The 23,484-nt window shown below is 44.5% G+C and overlaps 2 protein-coding genes across 2 annotated transcripts in view; both read right to left on the bottom strand.

Moving 5' to 3' along the window:
• The window catches only part of LOC136626747 (uncharacterized), a 259,097-nt gene that overhangs the window by 187,895 nt on the left and 47,718 nt on the right, over positions 1-23,484 (bottom strand). The window lies entirely within an intron of this gene.
• LOC136624442 (zinc finger protein OZF-like) lies at positions 6,363-19,839 on the bottom strand. Its single transcript, XM_066598421.1, has 2 exons — positions 19,591-19,839; positions 6,363-7,978 (listed from the first exon to the last, which is right to left on the bottom strand). The coding sequence occupies exons 1-2, from the start codon at positions 19,718-19,720 to the stop codon at positions 7,053-7,055; spliced, it is 1,056 nt and encodes a 351-aa protein (XP_066454518.1). The 5' UTR covers positions 19,721-19,839; the 3' UTR covers positions 6,363-7,052.

Consider the following 23,484-nt stretch of genomic DNA (forward strand, 5'->3'; position numbering starts at 1 on the left):
TTGATTTTTTTGGAGGGGTGGGCATGTTAGCTAGGTCCTATTTTCGGGGGAAGCCTTATATTTCAAGCCTCCCCCAAAAACCCAGTAGGTCTTACTATTGGGTAGGACATACTTTCAGGCAAACACGATAATTTTTCATAACTGTTTTGTAAAATATGTATATTTTAAATATAATGGGATTTTCTGAATTTAAGGCCTCCTTCGCGCGATATTGTCGTGTTGTTGTAATGCTACAAATCGCTTCTATGTGAAGCCCATGCTGTACTATGGGTTCCTTCACACATGAGATGTTTTGTAGCATGCAACAACTCGACACAATAACCTCGCGGGTCCGGCAATATGCCTGCGACACACAAGGTTTTGTAGCCCATGTTTCCCCATGGAGCCTTCCTCTCTGTTGCATCGCATCGCACAAAAACGCGGTTTTCGTACGATGTAACTTTGACAGTTGGAAATCCTACTGTCAAAACTTGATCTAAGCCCAGCTGCAAAAAAAAAATGAAAAAAACAGGTACATGACCTTGGAAGCGCTCTCTGACACTGCCGCAGCTTCTCTTCGAGTCACGGCACTGCTTCTCTTCTTCAACTTCTGGCCGGGGATTGAAAAATCCCTGCCCTCTGCAAGCGCTGGCTGTGATTGGCTAAGAGTCAGCCAATCACAGCCAGCGCTTCCAGGATTTGGGAATCCCCGGAAAGTTGTGCGGTACTCGGTGCAGTGACAACTCGATGTTTGATATACAATGACAGCGTACGTTACGCTGGTGTAATAATAATCTTTATTTGTATTGTGCCAATTTATTCCGCAGCGCTGACAAGCACGGGAGAAATGCAAACAATACAACAATTACAATGTGAGGTACAATCAGTTTGAAACAAATAGGGTGGGGGTGATATAGGAGGTACGGGGGAAGGGGGAGCGAGGCATGGGGGAACACAGGCAGTAGATTTCATGTGGAAATCAGTTATTAGAAAGCAAACTGGGTGGGGCGGTAAGGAGGTGCAGGGGTAGAGGTCTATGTGATAGGCAGGGTGGAAGGTGTGGGGAGCCATAGGAAGGGACGGGGCACTAGGTCAGGGGATTTGGTGTGCCTCCTTGAAGAGGTGCGTTTTTAAAGCGCGCCTGAAATTTCATGCATCGGGAATTGTCCCGATGCCTTGGGGTAGAGTGTTCCAGAGGATGGGTGCTGCTCTGGTGGCGCGGCGCCATGCAGAGCTTTGTGGGTGAGGTTGAGGAGCTTAAAGGGGTTGTCCCGCGAAACAAAGTTGGGGTATACACTTCTGTATGGCCATATTAATGCACTTTGTAATGTACATTGTGCATTAATTATGAGCCATACAGAAGTTATTCACTTGCCTGTTCCGTTGCTGGCGTCCTCGTCTCCATGGTGCCGTCTAATTTTCAGCGTCTAATCGCCCGATTAGACGCGCTTGCGCAGTCCGGTCTTCTCCGTGTTGAATGGGGCCGCTCGTGCTGGAGAGCTGCTCCTCGTAGCTCCGCCCCGTCACGTGTGCCGATTCCAGCCAATCAGGAGGCTGGAATCGGCAATGGACCGCACAGAAGACCTGCGGTCCACCGAGGGTGAAGATCCCGGTGGCCATCTTCGCAAGGTAGGTAAGAAGTCACCGGAGCGCGGGGATTCGGGTAAGTACTATCCGTTTTTTTTTTTCAACACATGCATCGGGTTTGTCTCGCGCCGAACGGGGGGGCTATTGAAAAAAAAAAAAAACCCGTTTCGGCGCGGGACAACCTCTTTAAATTTAGTTCTGCAGTGGATGGGCAGCCAATGCAGTGACTGGCACAGTGCAGAGGCATCTAAGTAACGGGTGGATAGAAAAATGAGCCTAGCTGCCGCATTTAGTATGGAATGGAGTGGAGCGAGTCTGGTGCGGGGGAGGCTGATGAGTACCGAGCTGCAGTAGTATCAACTCTTTTATGAATGAAATAGAAAGATTGAACGCACGTTGCGTTCCACAAAGAGAACAAGTGACGTATCTGGTCACCCGAACAAAAAGAGCCTCCCACCACGTGACGCCATGAGTGCCCCGTCCACCATGAGTAATGGAATTGTAAGTGGATTTTAATGTATCAATATATATATTGATGTGTTTTATGTATTGGATTATATGCTTGAGAAAGGCAATTTCAAGCTGCCGAAATGCGTTGCATAATCAATTGAATATACGGACCAACAGGTCTATCGTTAATCCCTAATTGTTCCGATGCGCGGGGAAATTTTTACTGCAACTTTTTTTATATGTGAGCCTCAGGCCTACGGCAGGCTATACTCGCCAGGATGCCTCTCCAGATGGCTGGATTTGGAATCTTAGGTAGATGATGAGAGATCGTGGATACTAGGTGCCGGTGGATTATCCCCCTGAGCACCAGGTGAGAGTACACCTATCCACTTGTTACTATTATTTTGAACCTTGAGATGAGACGCTGACAGACATATCTGTTTACTTCTATAGAGAGGAGAGAGAGGGAGGCAGAGCTACAAGGGATCTGACCTATCGCCACATATTTGGAGAGATAGTGGGCATTGCCAAGAGCAGGGGAAATGGGCTCGAGAGAGGTTATCATAGTGATCCCTCTCTAGCAAAGTGAGGGGGCAGGGATAGCGGGATCTGCCTGCTAGCCCTGCCCCCTCACTTGGCTAGAGAGGGATCACTATGATAACCCCTCTAGCCCCGCCTTCTTTCAAGCCCCACCCCCGCGCTCAGGAAAGCCTACTGCAGCAAAATCTGCATCAAAATCTGGACCATTGGGTGCAGATTTTGACACAGTTTTTGAGTCAGATCTGCAGCAAATTTTGTCCTTTCAAATTAGGGGTGAAGTCTGCTACCAATACACAACCAATGGTGTAGTTTTTTTATGCAGGTTTTCCACAGAGGAATATCCGCCCCAGTTCTGCTACGTGTCAGCACCCTTAAGGGGTATATTGTGTTTTTTGACTTTACAGCTGTTTTAGAATCGGGCTTTGAAAATGAATTATTACTTTTTTTTTAACAAAACATAGATTTGGCCCCAAACGTTTAACTTTTCCATCTGGCAAGAGGAGAACACTCAGCCCAAAATTTGTTGCCCACTTCCCCCAAGTGTAGAATTGCCCCATATGTGATTGTAAACTGCTGTTTGAGCACATGGGGGACTCTGAAGGAAAGAAGCGCTATTTGGCTTTTAGAGTGCCAACTTTTCTGGAATCATTTTGAGGGTGTCATATTTGCAACCCCTGAAGCACCCAGAAGAGTTGGCTACCCCAAACGTAACTCTATTTTGGAAACTAGAACCCTCAAGCAATTCATGAGAGAGTGTCATGAGTGTTTTGGCCCCACAGGTGTTCGGTGGTAGTTGCTAACATTGGACCATGGAGATGAAAAATTGCAATTTCTTTTCAAATATATGTAGATTTAGCTCCAATTTTGTCATTTTCACAAAAGTACCACAACATTTTCTCCCGATTTCTCCCGAGTACAGAAATGCCCCATATGTGGACATAAACAGCTATTTGGTTGCACAGCAGGACTGGGAAGGATAGAAGGACTGATGTTGCTGGTATCACTTTTGTATGCTATTTTGCGTTTTCAGGGTCCTAGGAGGGGGCCAGAACAGTAGGACCTTCCCCAAAACAGACTCCTAACCTCCACCCTTTAGTGTATTCATCTAGGGGGTATTAGTAGTAGTTTTGTTTAGAGTTTGAAAAGGGTTGTCCATCCTAAAAGTTTTTTATTAAAAACAGATCCCACTTTGCAAAAAGTGTAATAAAAAATTGCCTATAATCAGGTCTCGCTGTATGTTCCCCACCACAGCTCTGAGTCTCTCCCATGACATGCTCTTTGCAGGCTGCAGCAGCCTGTGCATGGGACGTCACAGGCTGCTGCAGCCAATGACAGAGCTCACTGAGTGACAGCTGAGCTTCCCCATTGGCTATAGCAGCCTGTTTATGGGCCATCACAAGCTGCTGCAGTCTGTAAACAGCACATCCACAGGGTAGACTCTGAGCCACAGCACGGTATTATTTTTGCTTTCTTCCCATGGGGAACCAGATATTGCAAAAATCTAAACTTGAAAATTCCCTTAAATGATATGTCAATTTATACTGTGGATATATCCAATGGATAGCGCTGATCGCTTTAAAGTTAAAAAAAAAGTGAAAAAAAGTTAGTTTCAGCTTCCGTCACGGATCGCATCCATGAGGGGCACTGAAGCTACTCACCTCCCTCCTCTGTGATGTCCTTCGCTGATCTGGTCCAGAACTGACCCTCTGCCGTCTTCTGTGCATGCGCGACAAAAGAGAATTGGTGGCGCATTCGCAGAATGGGAGATAGGTGTGGGACATTTGAAATCACCTGGTTCCCGTCTACTGAAGGTAGCCGGGAACCAAGAGATGTCACTGGGGATGGCAGTGACCAGTCCCATGATCGCTGCTGTCCGATGGATAGTGGCGATCACAGAAACATTTTTAAAAAGTCAAATAAAGTTAAAGTTTCACCTTCCCTTTAAAAAGCTGATGTTTCATCTCCCCTCATGGATCATATCCGTGAGGGAGGTTTCAATTATGTACCTAAGGCACCCGGATTTATACACGGCTTCTGCGCACACACCCGTTGCCAAAATGGCAGACGCATGCGCAAAAGCCGCAGATTGCCAGGGTAATTTAAAATTTCCCTGCTCCTGGCTACCAAACATAGTCAAGAGCCTGGAGATTTCACAGGGGGCCATGTTATGCGGTCCCCAGTCATGTGATCGTCACTATCCAATGGATAACGGCGATCATGTAGAGTAAAAATTTCACCTCCCATCACAGATCCAATCTATGAGAGGAGGTGAAATTACTTGCATAAGGCCTCCTGTACACGGGCATATTTGCATTGTGAATTCCACAGCAAATACAGCCCATAGTATTCAACGGCAAAACGCCATTTCATCTTCACGAGAGGAAATCTATTGCGATTTTCGGCTTACGGAGAATAAATCGCAGCATGCAGCGATTTTGTGCAGGTTTGAAGTCACAGATAAAGACCATGCTTGATAAAGACCCCAAGAGGGTCGAAACGTAGCAGGACTTTGGAGGAATAAATTATCGTTTTGCATTACGCCCTGCATGCTGCCATTTCCTTTGTGAGAAAGCGGAATATATTCTTGTTGGGGTTTCTGGAGGCTCTGACCCCGAAACTGTGGCGTGCATCCCATGGACTTAATAGTCGCCCCTTTATTGGTTTAAAAATCTTGAAGTGTGCTGTGAGTTAGAATCTGAGTGTATTGAAGTCACAGAAGCCACCAGACGGGTACTCTGGGGGCACCGGGTCGAACTCCGCTGCAGGAATCCCACATCCAGGGTCCCACCTGTCCCATGTGCAGGAGGTCTAAGGCTTCTGGCGATGCTTCCCGATGGGATCTTTAAACATTGACCTTTTACCCAACTTCGGCGCATGCACACTTCGGCAAAATGGCGGACACAAGCGCAGAAGCTGGAGAGGGTCTGGGAAATTTAAAATCTTCTTGCTTCTGGTTACTTAAAGGTAGCTGAGAGCCTGGAGCAGTGACAGAGGGCTGCGGTCAGCGATCTCCATTCATGTGATTGCAGTAACCCAATGGATGATGGCAGTCACGTAAAAGTTAAAAACAGTTGAACTTCAATGTTCCTTTCAGTTTGAGCCTTGTTATGCAGCCAGATAGAAAAATGGCGCCACGATGGGTATATTTCTGAACACGGGACAAACAGGGGGATCCATTTTGGGGTGAAAGTCTTCATTCATATCTCTGCTGTACAAAAAAAACTGTTTTTAAAAAGACACAATTGCCAAAAAAATTAAAAATCATAATTTTTTCCTTCTGGTTTGCTTAGATTCATTCAAAAACTGTGGGGTCAAAATACGCAGTACACCCCTAGATACATTTGTTAGGGGTCTACTCTTCAAAATTGGGAAATTTGTGGGGGTTCTCTATCATTTTGGCCGCTCAAGGGCTCTACAAGTGGGCAGTGGGGCCTAAATCCCCTTCAAGCAAAATGACTGTTCTAAAAGCCACCGGCTGCTCCTTTCGGTTTGAGCCAACTGCACAGTTTTTGAATGAATCTAAACAAAGCAGAAAGAGAAAATTACGATTTTGTGCGTCTCCTAAATGGTTAAAAAAAAAAAAAGTTTTTCGTATGCGTGCCAGAATAAAGTAAACAGATGGAAATATATATCTTAGCAAAAATGTATACAGTATGTTTGCACATATTTGAGATATTACAGTTGAAAATGTGAAAAAATAAATTTTCCAAAATTTGCTAATTTTAGCACTTTTAATAATTATTCACAAATTCTAATCGGTCTATTTTTACCACCGAAATGAAGTCAGAATCACTGGGATATTATTCTATGTTAAAGAGACATGTCAGATTTCACAAAATTTGGCTCCGTGACTAAGGGGGTTAGAGACTGATGATGAAGAGGTCTGCCTCTTATGGACACTAAGCTAAAAAGGTAGTGGGAGGAGCCAACACTTTTTCTGTTGCTTAGTGTCCGCCTCCAAATGGCAGTAGCTATACCCAAGGTCTTCAGCTGTGTCTCACAATAATATTGGTGAAACATTTTTTTCTCCAAATTTATTTATCACACAAAAGTACTTGAAGATACAATCAGTTAGATTAAACACTGCAGTAAGGCCTATTACAGTCAGTGAAATAACTGACGACCCTAGGCCACCGAACATGGCAGACCAGGAGGCCATTATAAAGCCTCTGGGTGCCAGAGGAACCATCACACAATGACTTCATTATGGGGGTACCGTTGGGGTGAAGGTGTAAGCCCAATACCTTACTAAACCCTCTAGATTCCGTTGTCTGCATTAATAGCAGTATCTATAGCCTTATATCGCTGGGACTGGAGCTAAGCTCAATCCTAGCAGATGCAGAGAAACTGTGCCTATCAGTACAAGTGCTTGGATTTTTCTATTAAAAGGAATAGCAAAGAATATAAAACTGGCTTCTTCCCTGATGAATTATTTAATGTTTAACAAAAAAAATGTGATTTTTGTAGGTGAAACATTTCTCAAATTCAAAATATTACTATGGCTTCTCCCCCGTGTGAGTTTTCTGATGTTTAACAAGAACTGATTTCTGGGTAAAACATTTCCCACATTCTGAACATGAAAATGGTTTCTCCCCCGTGTGAGTTCTCTGATGTCTGACCAGATCTGATTTCAGGGTAAAACATTTCCCACATTCTGAACATGAATATGGCTTCTCCCCTGTGTGAGTTCTCTGATGTTCGACAAGATGTGATTTCTGGGTAAAACATTTCCCACATTCAGAACATGAAAATGGCTTCTCCCCTGTGTGAATTTTGTGGTGTTTAACAAGATATGTTTTATATGAAAAAGATTTCCCACATTCTGAACATGAATATGGCTTCTCCCCTGTGTGAATTCTCTGATGTTCAACAAGATGTGATTTCTGGGTAAAACATTTCCCACATTCAGAACATAAAAATGGTTTCTCCCCTGTGTGAATTTTGTGGTGTTGAACAAGAACTGTTTTATATGAAAAAGATTTCCCACATTCAGAACACGAATATGGCCTATTTCCTGTGTGAGTTCTCTGATGCTTAATAAGATCTGATTTATCTGTAGAAGATTTCCCACATTCAGAATATGAAAATGATTTCTTCCCTGTATGAATTATCTGATGCTTCATGAGATTTGATTTTTGTGTAAAAGATTTCCCACATTCTGAACATGAATATGACTTCTTCATTGCTTCAACTCCTTCATGTTCAACATTTCTTCTATAAATTTTGCATTGTTTAATAGTCTGTGATGAATCAGAAGATGGAACCTGTTTAGAAGGATCAGATGATAGATCTTTGCTGTGAAGGGCTGAGGGTATATCTGGGATAATGGCAGGCTCTTCATATGTATCTTGTGTGATACCATGATCTTCCGCTCTACAATCCATTGATGTCAGATGTCCCTCTGAGCCCCTGGTGTCATTATCTGCCATCAATAAAATGTATTTTAATATTTTTGAATATATTACAAGTATATAATAATTTTTATTACATTTGTATATTAACCCCTTAGTGACGAAGCCTGTTTGCGCCTTAGTGACGGAGCCAAATTTTGGAAATCTGACATGCGTCGTTCAACGTGGCATAACTCCGTAAAGGCTTTACATATCCCAGTGATTCTGACATTGTTTTTTCGCCACATGTTGTACTTCATTTAGATTGTAAAAAGAGACCGATATAATTTGTGTATATTTATTAAAAGTACCAATATTGGAAAAATTTTGAAAAAATTGTCATTTTTTCACATTTTCAACCGTAATATCTCAAATATGTCCAAACATACTGTACAAATTTTTGATAAGATATGTATTTCCATCTGTTTACTTTATTCTGAATGCACACTTGAAAAACTTTTGTGTTTTTTTTAACCATTTAGAGGATGTACAAATTTAACATTACTTTTCAGCATTTTGAGGAGCACTTTGTTTTCCTGCACCAAGCCAAGTTTGCAGAGGCTCATAAGTGTCAGAATAATAGATACACCCACAAATGACCCCATTTTAAAAACTACACCCCTTAGTGTATTCACTGAGGGGTGTCATGAGTATTTTGACCCCACCAGTTCTTTTCAGGAATTAGTTCAATTTAGGGGACAAAAAATAAAATTTCATATTTTTGCAAATATGTCATTTTAAAGACATATTTTTTTCCTATAGAGCCCATGAAAATGAGGATTTACACACCAAAATGGATACCCCCATTTCTCCCGTGTTCAGAAACATACCCATTGTGGCCCTAATCTTATGTCTGGATGCATAACGGGAGCCAAAATGAAAGGAGTAGTCGGTGTCTTTCAGAACATAAATTTTGCTTGAAGGCGTTTTAGGCCCATAGCACTTTTGTAGAGCTCTTGAGTGGCCAAAACCAAAGAGAACCCCCACAAGTGACCCCATTTTGAAAACTAGACCCCTTAACGAATTAATCTAGGGGTGTACTGACCATTTTGACCACACAGTTTTTGAATGAATTCAAGCCAAGCAAAAGGAAAAAATTGTGATTTTCATTTTTTTGTCAATTCTGTCATTTTAAAAACAGCATTTTTTGTACAGCACACGCATGAATGAAGCCTTTCATCCCAAAATGGATACCCCTGTTTCTCCCGTGTTCAGAGACATACCCATTGTGGCCCTAATCTTATGTCTGGATGCACAATGGGGCCCAAAACGAAAGGAGTAGTCGGTGGCTTTAAGAACTTAAATTTTCCTTGAAGGAGTTTTAGGCCCATAGCACTTTTGTAGAGCTCTTGAGCGGCCAAAATCAAAGAGAACCTCCACAAGTGACCCCATTTTGAAAACTAGACCCCTTAATGAATTTATCTAGGGGTGTACTGACCATTTTGAGCCCACAGTTTTTGAATGAATTGAAGCAAAGCAAAAGGAAAAAATTGTGATTTTCGTTTTTTTGGCAATTCTGTCGTTTTAAAAACTGCTTTTTTTGTACAGCACACACATGAATGAAGACTTGCACCCCGAAGTGGATACCCCTGTTTGTCCCGTGTTCAGAGACATACCCATTGTGGCCCTAATCTTTTGTCTGGATGCACAACGGGGCGCAAAATGAAAGGAGTAGTCGGTGGCTTTCAGAACAGAAATTTAGCATGAAGGTGATTTAGACCCCATTGCACACTTGTAGAGCCCTTGAGCGGCCAAAACGACAGAGAACCCCCACAAATGATCCCATTTTGAAAACTAGACCCCCTTAACGAATTTATCTAGGGGTGTACTGTGTATTTTTACCCTACAATTTTTGAATAAATCTAAGCAAAGCAGTAGGAAAAAAATTACAATTTTCATTTTTTTGGCAGTTGTATCAATTTAAAAACTGTTTTTTTTGTACAGCACACATAGAAATGAAGACTTTCACCCCAAAATGGGATACCCCTGTTTGTCCCGTGTTCAGAACCATACCCCTTGTGGCTCTAATCTACTTAAAGGACGCATGGCTAGGCCTATAATGGAAGGAGCACCCGTTGGATTTTAGGGTACAACGGAATAAATTCCAGGCCCCATTGCCCACTTATAGAGTCATTGAGCGTCCAAAACTATAAAGACCCCCACAAATATCCCCATTTTAAAAACTAGACCCCTTAACGAATTCATCCAGGGGTGTACTGCGTATTTTGTCCACACAGTATTTGAATAAATTTCAGCAAAGCAGAAGAAAAAAAATACAATTTTCATTTTTTTGGCAATTTTGTCAATTTAAAAACTTTTTTTTTTTGTACAGTTTACATAGGAATGAAGACGTTCACCCCAAAATGGATACCCCCGTTTGTCCCGTGTTCAAAAACATACCCATTGTGGCCCTAATCTACTTACAGGAAACATGGCAAGGCCTGTAATGGAGGGAACACCCGTTGGATTGCAGGGCATAACTGAATAAATCCCAGGCCCCATTGCTCATTTGTACGGAATAAAAATTGACTCCCTAAAATCCCCCCCCTCCCCCTCCCCCCTCCGCACCCTTTTCGGCGTTCCCCAAATCTTAGATAAAAGTAATAATGTGAACTGTGTAGTATTTCCAAAGACGGGTAATTATGGAGGCTGGTTGGGATGGGCACATGTGGCAATAAAACCGTGTATCCCCCCTCCTCTCATGCTTTTTGGGAGTCATTTTTTGACCTCAGTGGCGGGGATGGGGTGTAAAAAGTGGCGCTCTGTGAGTCTCCATAAGCTCATTGAGGTGCGGCGGTCTCACACAGAAGGCGCTCAACAAGCTGCTCCTGGAACTGCAGGAAGGCGAGCGTTCCCGGGGCTTCTTGTAAATTGCGTATTACAGGTAGCGGTCTGAATAACGCCGGGCTCACACAGCCGTAGGTGGATCCCGGCTGTGAGCCCGGCTGTGACCCTGCGTACGGCCGCGTAATGTACTGCGCATAACTGCGTACTTACACGGGCGGTCATGCGCAGTACACCTTTTTTTTTTGTTGTTTGTATTTCCCGCACCGTCGCTTAGCGATGACGCGGGTACCCGCAGCCCGTATACAACGTAGTTGCGTATGGGCTGCGGGTATATCCGCGACCATGGAGCACAATGGGCTCTATGTTGCCGATATCCGCAGTAAAATAGAACCTGCTGCGTTCTCTTTTCTGCGAGTGGATTACGCAATTCCAACCCGCTAATGTGAGCGGAATTGTGTAATCCAATGCAATTGATCTGCGTAATACCGCTAATCAAACGCATGCGGAATCCGTAATTCCTATCCGGTCATGTGAGACCGACCTAAGGTAGATCGCTACCATTTTTTCACGTGACCGGGGACCGCTCAACGAGGCCACCCGTCACTGCTCCAGGCTCTCGGTGACCGTTGGTCGCCGAGAGCAAGGAGATATTAAGTTTCCTGGGCTCCCCGACTCCTGCGCATGTGTCCGGTGTTTTGCCAGCGGTCGCATGCGCAGAATACGGGAAAGTTCACGGAAGAAGATTGCGTCGGGGTGCAAATATGGAGGCCTCCGGTAAAAAATTTTATCTCCTCTCACCGATCGCATCAGTGAGGGGAGATGAAGCTTCACCTTTTTTTAACTTTATACGTGATCGCCATTATTCTTTGGATAACGGCGAACACGTGATCAGGAACCGCTCACCGCGGCCCCCGTGAAATCTCCAGGCTCTCGGCTAAGTTTTGTAGCCAGGAGCAGGGAGATTTTAAAAAACCACGGCTTTTGCGCATGCGCCTGCCACATTGGTGACGGGCGCGTGCGCAGAAGCTGGGTTGAGGTCCGCGGATAAATCCGCAGGCCTTAGGTACGTCATTTCATCCTCCCTCACGGATATGATCCGTGGGGGGAGATGAAACGCAAGCTTTTTTTAACTTTTTAAAACTTTTTTTTTACTTTTTGCACTTTTTTTTTTTTTTTAACTTTTTGCACTTTTTTTTTAACTTTACATGATCACTGTCATCCATTGGATGACAGTGATCATGTCCCTGGTGACATCCCTCTGCTCTTGGCTACACATGGCAGCCAGGAGCAGAGCAATTTTGAATTTCCCGGGGCTCGAGGCCCTCTGTGCACGCGCCCGATGTCAATCATCGGGCGCGCATGCGCAGACGGGGATTTCGGGTCCCGGGACATCGGGACATCGCAGAGGACCGGGGGTGAGTATCTTCACCTCCCCTCATGGATCCGATCCATGAGGGGAGGTGAAACTTTACTTTTGTTTTACTTTTTAAACTTTTTCGCGATCACCGCTATCGCAATGGATAGCGGTGATCGCGGGCCCGGGGACCGCTCACAGTGGTCCCCGGTAACACCTCCTGGTTCCCGGCTACCTTCAGGAGCCGGGAGCCAGGAGATTTTAAATTTGCCGGGGACACCCGGGCTTCTGCGCGTGCGCGTGACGTCATCGTCAGGCGCGCATGCGCAGAAGGCCGCCGGCGGGTCCGGGAGGACCAGATCTCCGGGGGACACCGCCGACAAGCCGTGTGAGTATTTTCAGCTGCCGTGATGGATCCGATCCATCATAGCAGCTGAATATCTAACTTTTTACGCACTTTTCTTTGCTTTTTTGCGATCGGCGCTATCCATTGCATAGCGCCGATCGCAATGCCGGGGGGGACTGCCCGCATCCTGGGATGACAGCTCCATGCTGTCGGCTACCTGCGGGCACCGACAGCATGGAGCTGTCACGTCCTCAGGCCAGTGGGCATCAATCCAAAGAGGATGCATAAAACTACGTCCTCTAGGATTAAGGCCCACTTTCTGAGGACGTAGTTTCCCGATGGGGCAGTCGTTAAGGGGTTAAATATTCATACAAATTTCCCATTAATAGCAGGCACGATCTTTCATCTAACAACCATCCTAATGAACCACTCTGTATTCTTCATCTCCATTGAAAACGGGAGCTTCCACATAGCAGGACGTGTTCTGCACTGATTTCCTCCCATGCGGTGACGGTAATTTCCGACCTCCAGCAGGCGCTCTCGGCTGCTGCTCTTATCCGCGGCTCATACAGCTTGTAAGATTACAGAGAACAGGAGCCGTACGAGCCGTGGATAAGAGCTGCTGATGCCCCCTGCTGTAAACTGCCCTGTACTGCGCTGCAACTACTCTGGTGATCGGGGAATAAAGACGCTTTTAGAAGGCAGGCATTGCTATTATCAGTGGGCACACATATGTTTGTAGCCATTCACTAACCCTGCTGATCAATGTTTGAACTACTGTGTAAAACTTCCTACTGAGCATGCCCAGTAACTCTGGTTTTTCAGCAACAGAGGAGAGAAAACATGACAAGGGCTCATTCACACGGCTGGATACGCAGCACATTAACAGACAGAATCACATGTAAAAAAGGCACACGAGGCCATGGCAGATAAAAACTACACTTGGGTTCCCGAAGAGCTCCTGCAAGGGGAGAGCTTCACTACAGCATCCTGCTGTCCCGCGAGCTGAAAACCCCACTGCTGGCACCACCACCTTACAAGGAGCAGATTGAGACCCTCCACAGGCCTCTAGGCTGAAGTAAAGAAGTGCTGCCTACCTGAAAAGGAGTATCCCCGGCCTAAAGTTTTTGGACTCGGTCAACCGGAAGTCCGGGAGGAGGTCTGACCGTGGGTGACACTAAGTGCCACCAGTACTGGATCCTTGGCAGAGAGGGAGGAGAGGAGGAAGCACTGCCATCAGGAGGAGAGCATCTGGTGAGGGGCTTGCAGCTGAGAAGAGGTGAGACGGACCCAGGTGAGCCGGCAGCGCTGAGGAGGCAAGAGTGTAGAACCAGCTGCTTGGGGCCAAGTTCAGAGACACCCTTCTCCATGCTGCTTGGAGCTTGCAGGAGGCTATCCCTGCTGGATTAGGGAACAGTGGGGAGCAAAGAACATTTGGTTGGGCCAGGAGGCTCTTAGCATAGAGGCACAAAGAGATTCTGAGAGGCTCCACAGGAGCCCCCCCCCCCCCCCCCCCCCGACCTGCTGCTGGCAGACAGCCAGAAGAGGGATCAATACAATAAGCGGGCACAGGCTACTGTGGGTTAGCAGGAGCCAGCATATACAACCCCAGTGTTGAGTGCCACTGAAAAGTTTGTAGAGCTTCAGGAATTTTGCCAAACTACAGAACTTTGCAATACCTCCTTGCTTTATGAAGTTCTGCTGCCACCTACTGTCTAATTTAGGTATGGCAAGCTTTTAACTCTGCTGTTAATTCAATGGACATTTTATTGGTACTTGCGCAGAATAGGATGGATTGGAGAATGTATCCTTAAATTCTGCTCCACCCAGACACAAGCACTCTGATATGCGATAAAAGCCAAATCAACACATTATAGCACCCCTTGGCATATTTCCCAGATTTGAATTCAAGGGCCAGAGAAAAAAGGCAAAACTCTGAAGATCTAACAGACCCTATCTAAGGCCACTTTGCCCAGAATGTTTGCCTCCCAGTCTCAGTCGGGCCCTCCTTCCCCGGTGCTCTCCTAGAGCCCATGAGAATCCAAAGTCATCGCATCAAGTCCTCAAAGAGATATCAGTCACGCTATCACTCACCAGTCCACTCTGTTAGATCAGATGAAGGCGATCTTTAAGTCAGAACTCTCAGCAGCTGTAAAGGAGTTTACTAAGTAGATTAGAGATCTGGGACAGAGAACAGATGAGTTGGAAAGACGGGCTGATGAGATTGTCGACACTCTGGAGGCTGACCGCAGCCATGTGGCAGATGCATTTTTATATCTTCATCAGCACTTCGGCCCTATTCACCAATCAGGTTGCTGGAATTGTGAAACAGGCAACCCAAACAACCAATCGGGTTCCTGGATTTGTGAATCAGAACCAATCAGGTTGCTAGAATTGCTGAATAGGGCCGAAGTGCTGATGAAGATGTAAATATGCATGGCAGACCTGGAGGCTAAAATAGAACTCTTGGAGTCCAAGTATGAGGATCTGGAAAATAGGTCTCGTCGCTCCAATATATAGTCTCGTCGCTCTATATAGGGGTCTACCGAAGTCAATTACGGGCCTTAAAGAGACAGCAATCAATTTATTCTCAGCGCTATTGTCACAAATCGATCAAGAATCTCTGCAAATAGATCGGATTCACAGAACACTGGCCCGTCCTCCTAATCCCGATCTTCCAAGGAACGTAGTTCTAAAACTGCACTATTATGAGGTTTGAGACCAGCACCATGGAAGGGCATATACTGTCAAATTACGAGAGGAGGCGTATGGTGTTCTTAGGAGAGCACAAATCCAAGTGAAAAGGCCACTGGAAGATGGATCTGCACATCCTCGCCCGAGACATATCTGGAACATGTCTCGTCCTCCGCAAAACCCAGCCAGACCCTCTTTTCAGGACTCTAATGCGGGACAATCTAGTTCGACTTAAGGTTCTTTTTTCACTCAGTAATAATATAGAGGTTGTGTTATAATTGCTCCAGGGGTGGCAAGAATCCCTCCGACTAAATTGGGGGAATTGATTTATTGTTAATATTAATATTTTTGAATCTTAATGTTTTTGAATTCTAATGTTTCTCAATGATTGTTGGCTCTCTGACAAGGAGGTCCGATTCTAATCTTGATTCCATTGGTCCTGGGACCTCTTCATTTTAGTTCTTTGTTTTTAATAGGATGTCTCTCCATTCTAGGTTTGGGAGAGGGACATCATGTTTGTGCTTCTGTGTTTTTTTTACATTTTTATGATTTCAGGTCATTAATTATTATCACAGCAGAACCAGTAGACAGACAACTCCAGAAGAGACAGGAAGCTCGGTTGGAAGGGTGGATATAAGCTTTAATCAAGGTGTCCAATGGTTTGTTTGATTTTCCATAATGTAAGGGGGTTTAATTCGCCTAGAATTGGAAAATGTCTTTCCTCAAGTATTTGAAACATAAACCAGATGTGATCTGTCTTCAGGAAACCGATTTTTTCCCCCCAACTTCAGCCCCCGATATGTGCACCAGCATTACTCTAGACACTGCATGGTCACTGCCCCTAAAAAACATCGAGAGGTGCTTACCCTACTACACAACTCCTTCGCCTTTCAAGTCAAGCTGACAGAGATAGATCAGGAGGGGAGATTTTACATTCTTCTAGGTTAATTAAATAATCGCTCATTGGCCATAATTAATGTTTATCCTCCTTCTCACATATTCCCACTATCAAATCTCATGGGCGGGATATTTTAATTTTCCTTTCTCTGTCTCCTTGGATAGGTCAAACAACAGCCTGGATAGATTCTCAGTTCATCAACGAAAAGATTGGAAAAAACAAGCTGTCCATATTGGCACTGGCCGATAGTTGGAAGGAGGTTCATGGGAATGATAGGGGATGCACTTTTTTCTCATGGGCTAGTCAGACGTGCTCTAGGCTGGATTATATCCTGCTCTCCACGTCCCTCCTGCCATTTCTTACAACCAAAAAGCACTACCCATATGTGTGGTCAGATCATGATCTAGTCCTGTCAGTGATTCAATGTGATGAGACTCCTAGATCCATAATTAAATGGAGGTTGAACGAGGCCCTGGTTCGGGACCCTAATGTTTTGGTACAGATATCCAGTCAACTTTTAGAATACTTTGGTCATAATTATACTCAGGTATCACATCCTCATTGGATATGGCTTTCTTGTAAAGCATATATCCCAGGAAGCTGATTCGTTTGGCTCCCCCCCCCCCAAAAAAAAAGAAGACCCAAGCCTTTTTGGCCTTGGAGAGAAGGATATTCTTACTGGAAACGTATAACAAGCGCCTTCCCTCGAGGGCCATGACCAAAGAAATTAGAAACATTAAACTACAGCTTAACACCCTTCTGTCGGAAAAGGTGGAGAGGGCGCTTCAATAGACGGAGTATAGATACTATAAATATGCCAACAAACCAGATAGACTACTAGCATCAAAACGGCAAGAGAGGCAGAGAATGAACTCGTTCTTCAAACTTTATAACCTCATAACACAACTACCACCAACCCTAATTATTACGCGTCGTTATATGAAGAACTTAGGGGGAAATATAGAAAGTCTGGGGCATAATTTTATGGAAAACCTCCCACTACCCACCCTTTCCCAAGATCAAAGAGAATGCTTAAATATAGACATTACCCCTGAGAAAATTTCCGAGGCCATTGTTAATTTGAAGCTATTAAAGCTCCAGGCCCTGACGGCCTCACAGCATTAAATTATAAAAAATATAAAGATATTTTGACGGGGCAGACAAGCTATTAGGGCTCTTTATTCTGCACCCTTTACTTGGTTAAAACTTCCCACAAACAAGGAATCCCCTATTTCAATTAAAAGAGGTACTCGCCAAGTATGTCCGTTATCGCCGGCATTATTTGCATTGGCAATTGAACCCCTTGTGACAAAATTCTAATATAAAAGGGGTGAATATAGGGGGAGTGGATTACAAATTAAGTTTGTTTGCGGACGATTTAGGATTCACGTTGACCCAACTGCTAACATCTCTGCCTAACTTAATGGGGCTACTAGACAAGTGGGCGAAGCTTAGGTAATATTGCATGTATCAGGGTTTATTCTATCTAAATTCCCCACCGTCCCATTATTAAGCTCATTGACTTGAATATTGGCTTCCAGCATCAGCCGCAATACATCCCCTATTTAGGCATAAACCTGACCACTTCTCTGGCCCCCCTATACGAATGGAATTATCCCCCTATGACACAGAAACTCTCAGGAGAATGGACTAAATGGGATGATCCAATGCTGTCATGGGTGGGAAGGATTCATGCAGTAAAAATTAACCTAATTCATGCAATATTTGCCCGTTTACTTATTATTCACTGCAGATTTGGAGGAACAATTGTTTCAGATACCATCTATCTACAAAACCTTCACGGATGCTCCCCATAATTTCCACCAAGTCAAGATCTGGTTCACTTCCAATGGTGGAAATATAATGAGGTGACGGGTCTAGCCCATTTTGTAGAGAGATCCTATCTTTTAACATTAGCTCAATTTCAGGCCAAATCCCCCCCCCCCCCCCCCCCCCTCACAGCAGAAAACTATCGGGGCAATCAGGTCTTTCATTTCTTGCACTCATTGAGCTTGCCTAAAGTAATTCCCAACCTGACACTGTTTGAAAGACTATGCAGACGCGACCCCATGAGCAAGGGTATCCTATCTCTGATCTAGAACATGCTGAACAGTCCAGTTGCAGGGGATAAACTTCCATTCATGCTCCGAATGGAGTCTGATTTAGAGATTAGCTTGTCGGAGGAAAGATGGCACCACTGTTGTGAAGCCATCTCTAAAGGCAGTCACCAGGTCACCTTAATGGAGACATCTATAAGAATCCTACACCGCACCTATTTAGTACTGGTAAGAATTAATAAATTCTATCCATCCGCTTCGCCCCTATGCTTCAGGGGATGCTCGGAGATGGGATCCAAACTACATATATGGTGGACATGTCCGGAGGTGTCCAGACTTTGGTCGCAGATACATAGCCTACTGCATAGGTTATTTATAAGCCCATTTCAAAAATCTCCAGCAATGTTTTTATTGGGAAACCGCCCATCCAGGGTCAAATGCCAAGCTCACAACTAGAATCCATATTGAGGCCAGATGGAAGCAATCCCACCTGTCCTTTAGGGAAGTGCTGGACAGAATTTCACAAATAGGACCTATTTGAAAGGGTACACACTATACAGACTGATACATTAGGGAGGTTTGGTGAGGTGTGGGGACCATGGAATAACCTGGTCGACATAGCAGGTTTTAGACACAAGCTGCTTTCGACTTAGAGCTCTCCCATTGGACTATACATTTCGGAATCCATATATCAGAATCTACTAAGAATGGGAAGAAAAAGTGAAGCAGTATGACCAGAAGTTAAAGTTTGAATCAGTTTTATTCTTTTAGTTAAAAAATTCTGATCCTAAGTAGCCAACTGTACAATTTATGATAATCCATGGAAAAAGTATATGATTAGATTTCTCATTTGAGTACAAGAATGTTATCTATATATGTTTTGCTATGTATGCTCCCTGCATGGGGAAAATTACGCACTTGTGAATAAACCCATTCAAACCAGTGGGTTATATTTATTCCATTTCATGTAAGACCGCACCCTAATGAAAGACGGGAGTAACCAATAAATGATGTTGCCCAGGGCGGACGTAACCTACAATAACCTGAATGATTAAAAAAAGCAGAAACATGGAGAACTTTGTACAGTATTATTCCTTCCTTTATAGTACATTGGGCCTCAGCATGTGAGGAGAAGCTGAATGCAGCATGGGGATGACTTCTTACACGGCGCCTGCGGCCGGACTAAAATACTAGAGGAAATAATATAATTATCACCATGTATTCCAGGATTAATAGTAAACTATAACGATGACTGATCTGTACCCGTTGCAGAGTGCAGGAACATAGTGATCTGTTAGCCACAGGATTAGGATCGGCATATGACCCTTTGTGCGAGGACAACAGGAGGAGCACCGGCAGAGCTGCACATAACGACCTCCAGCAGACTAATGACCAAACTGTCAGAAACCCTCCATGAGGGGGCCGACTCCATATGTACTATGGCTGAATAAGGGAATATACAGCTGAAAACCCCGACAACACAGACTCTTCTCTACATGCAGTCTCACCTGGGGGGTCATCTGTAGGAATCCCCTCCTTACACGGCTGATCCCCCCTCACGTGTGTCTCTGTAGCATCAATGTGGATCAGATCTTCATCCGGATTCACCAGCTGTGAAATAAATATTGTAAAAGTCATCACACAGTTGGAGAAGTCGTGTGGAAGGTTTTATATGGCCAGAAAAGGTCATTAATTAGTATGAGGAGCCGGAATGACATGACAGCAGTAGTGATCTGGGCCAAATAGCTGCAGGTCTCCTGTATAACTCCAACCTGTTGCTTCTTTATTCCCACCAGAAGTCTCCAGAACCAGAAAATAGTGATAAGATGCGGAGATCTAATGTCTGCGGTCGGCTGTAATCCTGCCATCTCCAGCTTTCTCATTACACAAGTATCAGTCATATAATAAGCCTGAACACAAGACCTTCCCAGCCGTCCTACAGACCAGAGGGGAGATTTCATGAGACCTTCTCTCCATCTACCTGATCATCCTGTGGAAGAAGAGGCCGGGGACATCTCTCCGCTGCTGTTCTCTTACTGGATCTACCTGCAGAAAACACAGACAGCCACTGAATTCCTTCTCTACATACAAATAATAAAGGCCGTGTGGATTTAGTCCTGTCTATTACCTGGTGATAGGGGGGGCTGGTGGTCCTCCATCATGACGTCCTTGTACAGATCCTTGTGTCCTTCTAAATACTCCCACTCCTCCATGGAGAAATAGACAGTGAAGTCCTGACACCTTATAGGAACCTGACAACACAATGATACCGTCATCACCCAGACACGTTATACCGCCATAGCGTTACTGTATAATGTCCCAGCATTCCCAGCAGCGTCACCTCTCCAGTCAGCAGCTCAATCATCTTGTTGGTGAGTTCTAGGATCTTCTGCTCATTGATCTCCTCCAGTATCAGGGGGCGAGGTGGAGGCCCTGTGATTGGGCTCAGGGGTCTTCCCCATCCATCAGACACCGGGGTCTGACAGCCATCACTAGAAGTCTTCTTCACTACCGTGTAATCCTGTTTATGATGAGAAAGATTCATAAATATCCCTGCAGACATTCCCAGAATCCATCATGTCTCCAATTATATCTCTTTTTGGGCTCCTACCCACTTATATTTTTTTAACGCGATTGTCAATAGGATTTTCTAATGCTAAAACCGCATCGCACGTTTGTGTTTTGCGATTTTTGTGCGATGCATTTTCAACATTAGAAAGTCCCATTGACAAACGCGTTAAAAAACGCAAGTGGGTAGGAGCCCTTATCAAAACAGAGAAACAACATTGGCAGAGTGTTGGATCTATTATATGGCCGACATCAGCAGCACCCAAGAGCCCCATTGCCTTATAATAGATCTGTTGGGTATCTGTCATTTTACCAGCAAAACTGCCCAGCCGCCTCTGTTATTTTCCAGCATTTATGACCTAATCTGCAGTAAATCCTCTGCCATATATTTGACCAGAGACTGACAGAGATAGGAATGATGGAACGTGACGTCATCCCCAGAATCTCTCACCTCTCCTGTAAGCTGGAAGAGTATCTCTAGGGTGAGGGTGAATATACTCTCCGCCATCTTGTCCCGGTTCCTCTCCATCCTTGTCGGGTCAATCAGGATAATTATCTGATATAGAAGATATCAGCCGAGGATCCTGAATGGGAAGAAGACGAGACAATGTAACATCATACAAAATCCCCTGTAATAAATTGCTGGACATTATAAGGGAAAACATGTGAGTCCATCTTAACCCTTTAGTGACCAAGCCTGTACAGCACTGGGTATTGTGCTTTAAACCCATCCTATGGTAAATTTATGGTGCAGGTTTAAAGCTCCAGCAATCTAGCAGGAGCAAGTTGGGTGTTTGGTGGTCTACTCACAGCTGGGGTCCTACTGTAACGGCTGAGAGTAGAGAAACCTCCATTCCCAACCATATAATCCCTCCTACACCACAATCAATAGCAATTAAAAGCTTCATGCAAGTGGGTAAGAGGGAGAGGAGTGTCCCCCTTCAGCACCACGTGATGTGATCATGATGATTAGTTACCAGGGAAGCAGGAGGCCAGAAAAAGTCCATTTTGTCCACCAGGTATCTCAGCCTATCAGAACCCACATCTGTCAGAATCTAGTAGGCTGATGGCATATGTATAGTATACTGCATTACAGAAGTAATGCAGTGTAGTAGTTTAGCAATGGGCTAATTGGATCTTCAAGTTCGCATTGAGAGATTAAAATATAGTGCTCAGAAAAGTTCAATAACAGCTTAGTGAAAAAATCCAATGCAAAATAAAAACATAGAAATAAGCCAAAACAAAGGGGTGCCATTAAAAAATACAACTTGTCCTTCTGAAAACAAGCCCTCATCCAGCTATGTCAATGAAAATATTTAAAAAACTATGGCACTTTTAACACAACAATGAAAAGCATAGCTGGGTCATCAACCCCCCAGCAGTTTTGGACGACCTCAGGTTGGTCTGCAGGAATAGGACCAGGGGCGTAACTATAGAGGATGCAGGGGATGCGGTTGCACCCGGGCCCAGGAGCCTTAGGGGGCCCATAAGGCCTCTCTTCTCCATATGGGGAACCCAGTACTATGAGTAAAGAATTATAGTTGGGGGCCCTGTTACAAGTTTTTGCATCGGGGCCCGGGAGCTTCAAGTTACGCCTCTGAATAGGACCTTACAGTTTCGGACAAACAGAGTAAGTTTTGTTTTACATGGCTGTAGCTCTGGTTCTATGAGGGCTATCTTCATGTTTTTGATGTCATTGTAAAGCTAACCTTATTGGCTTTAACATGACCCCATAACTATGTCTGTAGCCCTTATACGAGGCTTCAATTATTGAAAAATATTAAAAGAACTAAAAAGAAATGATGCACACATTTGGTATTGCCACATCCATAACAACCCGAACTGCAAAATACTACATTATATCTTCCCCATTATTACAAGACACACTATGACCGGCCCTTCTGGAGGACCCCCGCCCATGTTTGGCCCTCAATTTTTAAAATGGATTAAAATTATATATAAGTCCCTAAAAACTAACCTTACAGTGAACAGTATTCCATTGATTAACTTGTGACCTTTTGCGTAGCACTCGCCAAGGTTGTCCCCTTACCCCCCCCTTTATTTTCCATAGCCATAAACGTTACACAACTCGTGCAAACTTAGAATTATAAGAAAATCATAATATTTTAACTGAATTTTTTCCCTTTAACCCCTTGAGTGGCACGCCCGGAAATTTTCCGGGACGAGCTCCACTGCCCATAGCGATACAGCCCGGAAGATTTCCGGGCTATGTATCACTATGGGAGCTGCAGAGCACAATGCCACAAGCTGTGACAGTGTGCTCTGCCTGCACAGTCCCACAGAGAACAAAGCAAGGGCTTTGAAAAACCAGCAGAAGATATTGCCGATATGCCGGCAATCTCCTGCTTTGTTTACAGGTTGCCATAGAGACCATCGGCTTGTCAGAAGCAAGCCGATGGTCTCTGTGGCAGGGAGAGCTGGTTCTTGGCTGTGAGAGGACATATAGGTACCAGCTCTTACAGCAGAGATCAGAGAAAACCTCTGATCTCTGCTGTGTTAACCCTTTACATGCTGCAGTCTATGTGACTGCAGCATGTAAAGGGCTGTCACTGCAGCATGTAAAGGGCTGTCACCATCGGACCCCCGGAATGTGATCAGGGGGTCCTGATAGGTCCCTGTGGAAGTCCCCTAAAGGGACAAAAAATTTTTTTAAAAATTATTTAAAAAATAATAAAAACACTTGTCTCCCTTTACTTTGTAAAAAATCAAAAATACAATCACACATGTGGTATCCCTGCGTCGTAATGACCCAGAGAAGGAAGTTAATACATTATTTAACCCCTTAATGACATGGCCCCTTTTTTTCTTTTTTC

This window comes from Eleutherodactylus coqui, chromosome 4, assembly GCF_035609145.1.
Source record: "Eleutherodactylus coqui strain aEleCoq1 chromosome 4, aEleCoq1.hap1, whole genome shotgun sequence".
Taxonomy (NCBI): Eukaryota; Metazoa; Chordata; class Amphibia; order Anura; family Eleutherodactylidae; genus Eleutherodactylus; species Eleutherodactylus coqui.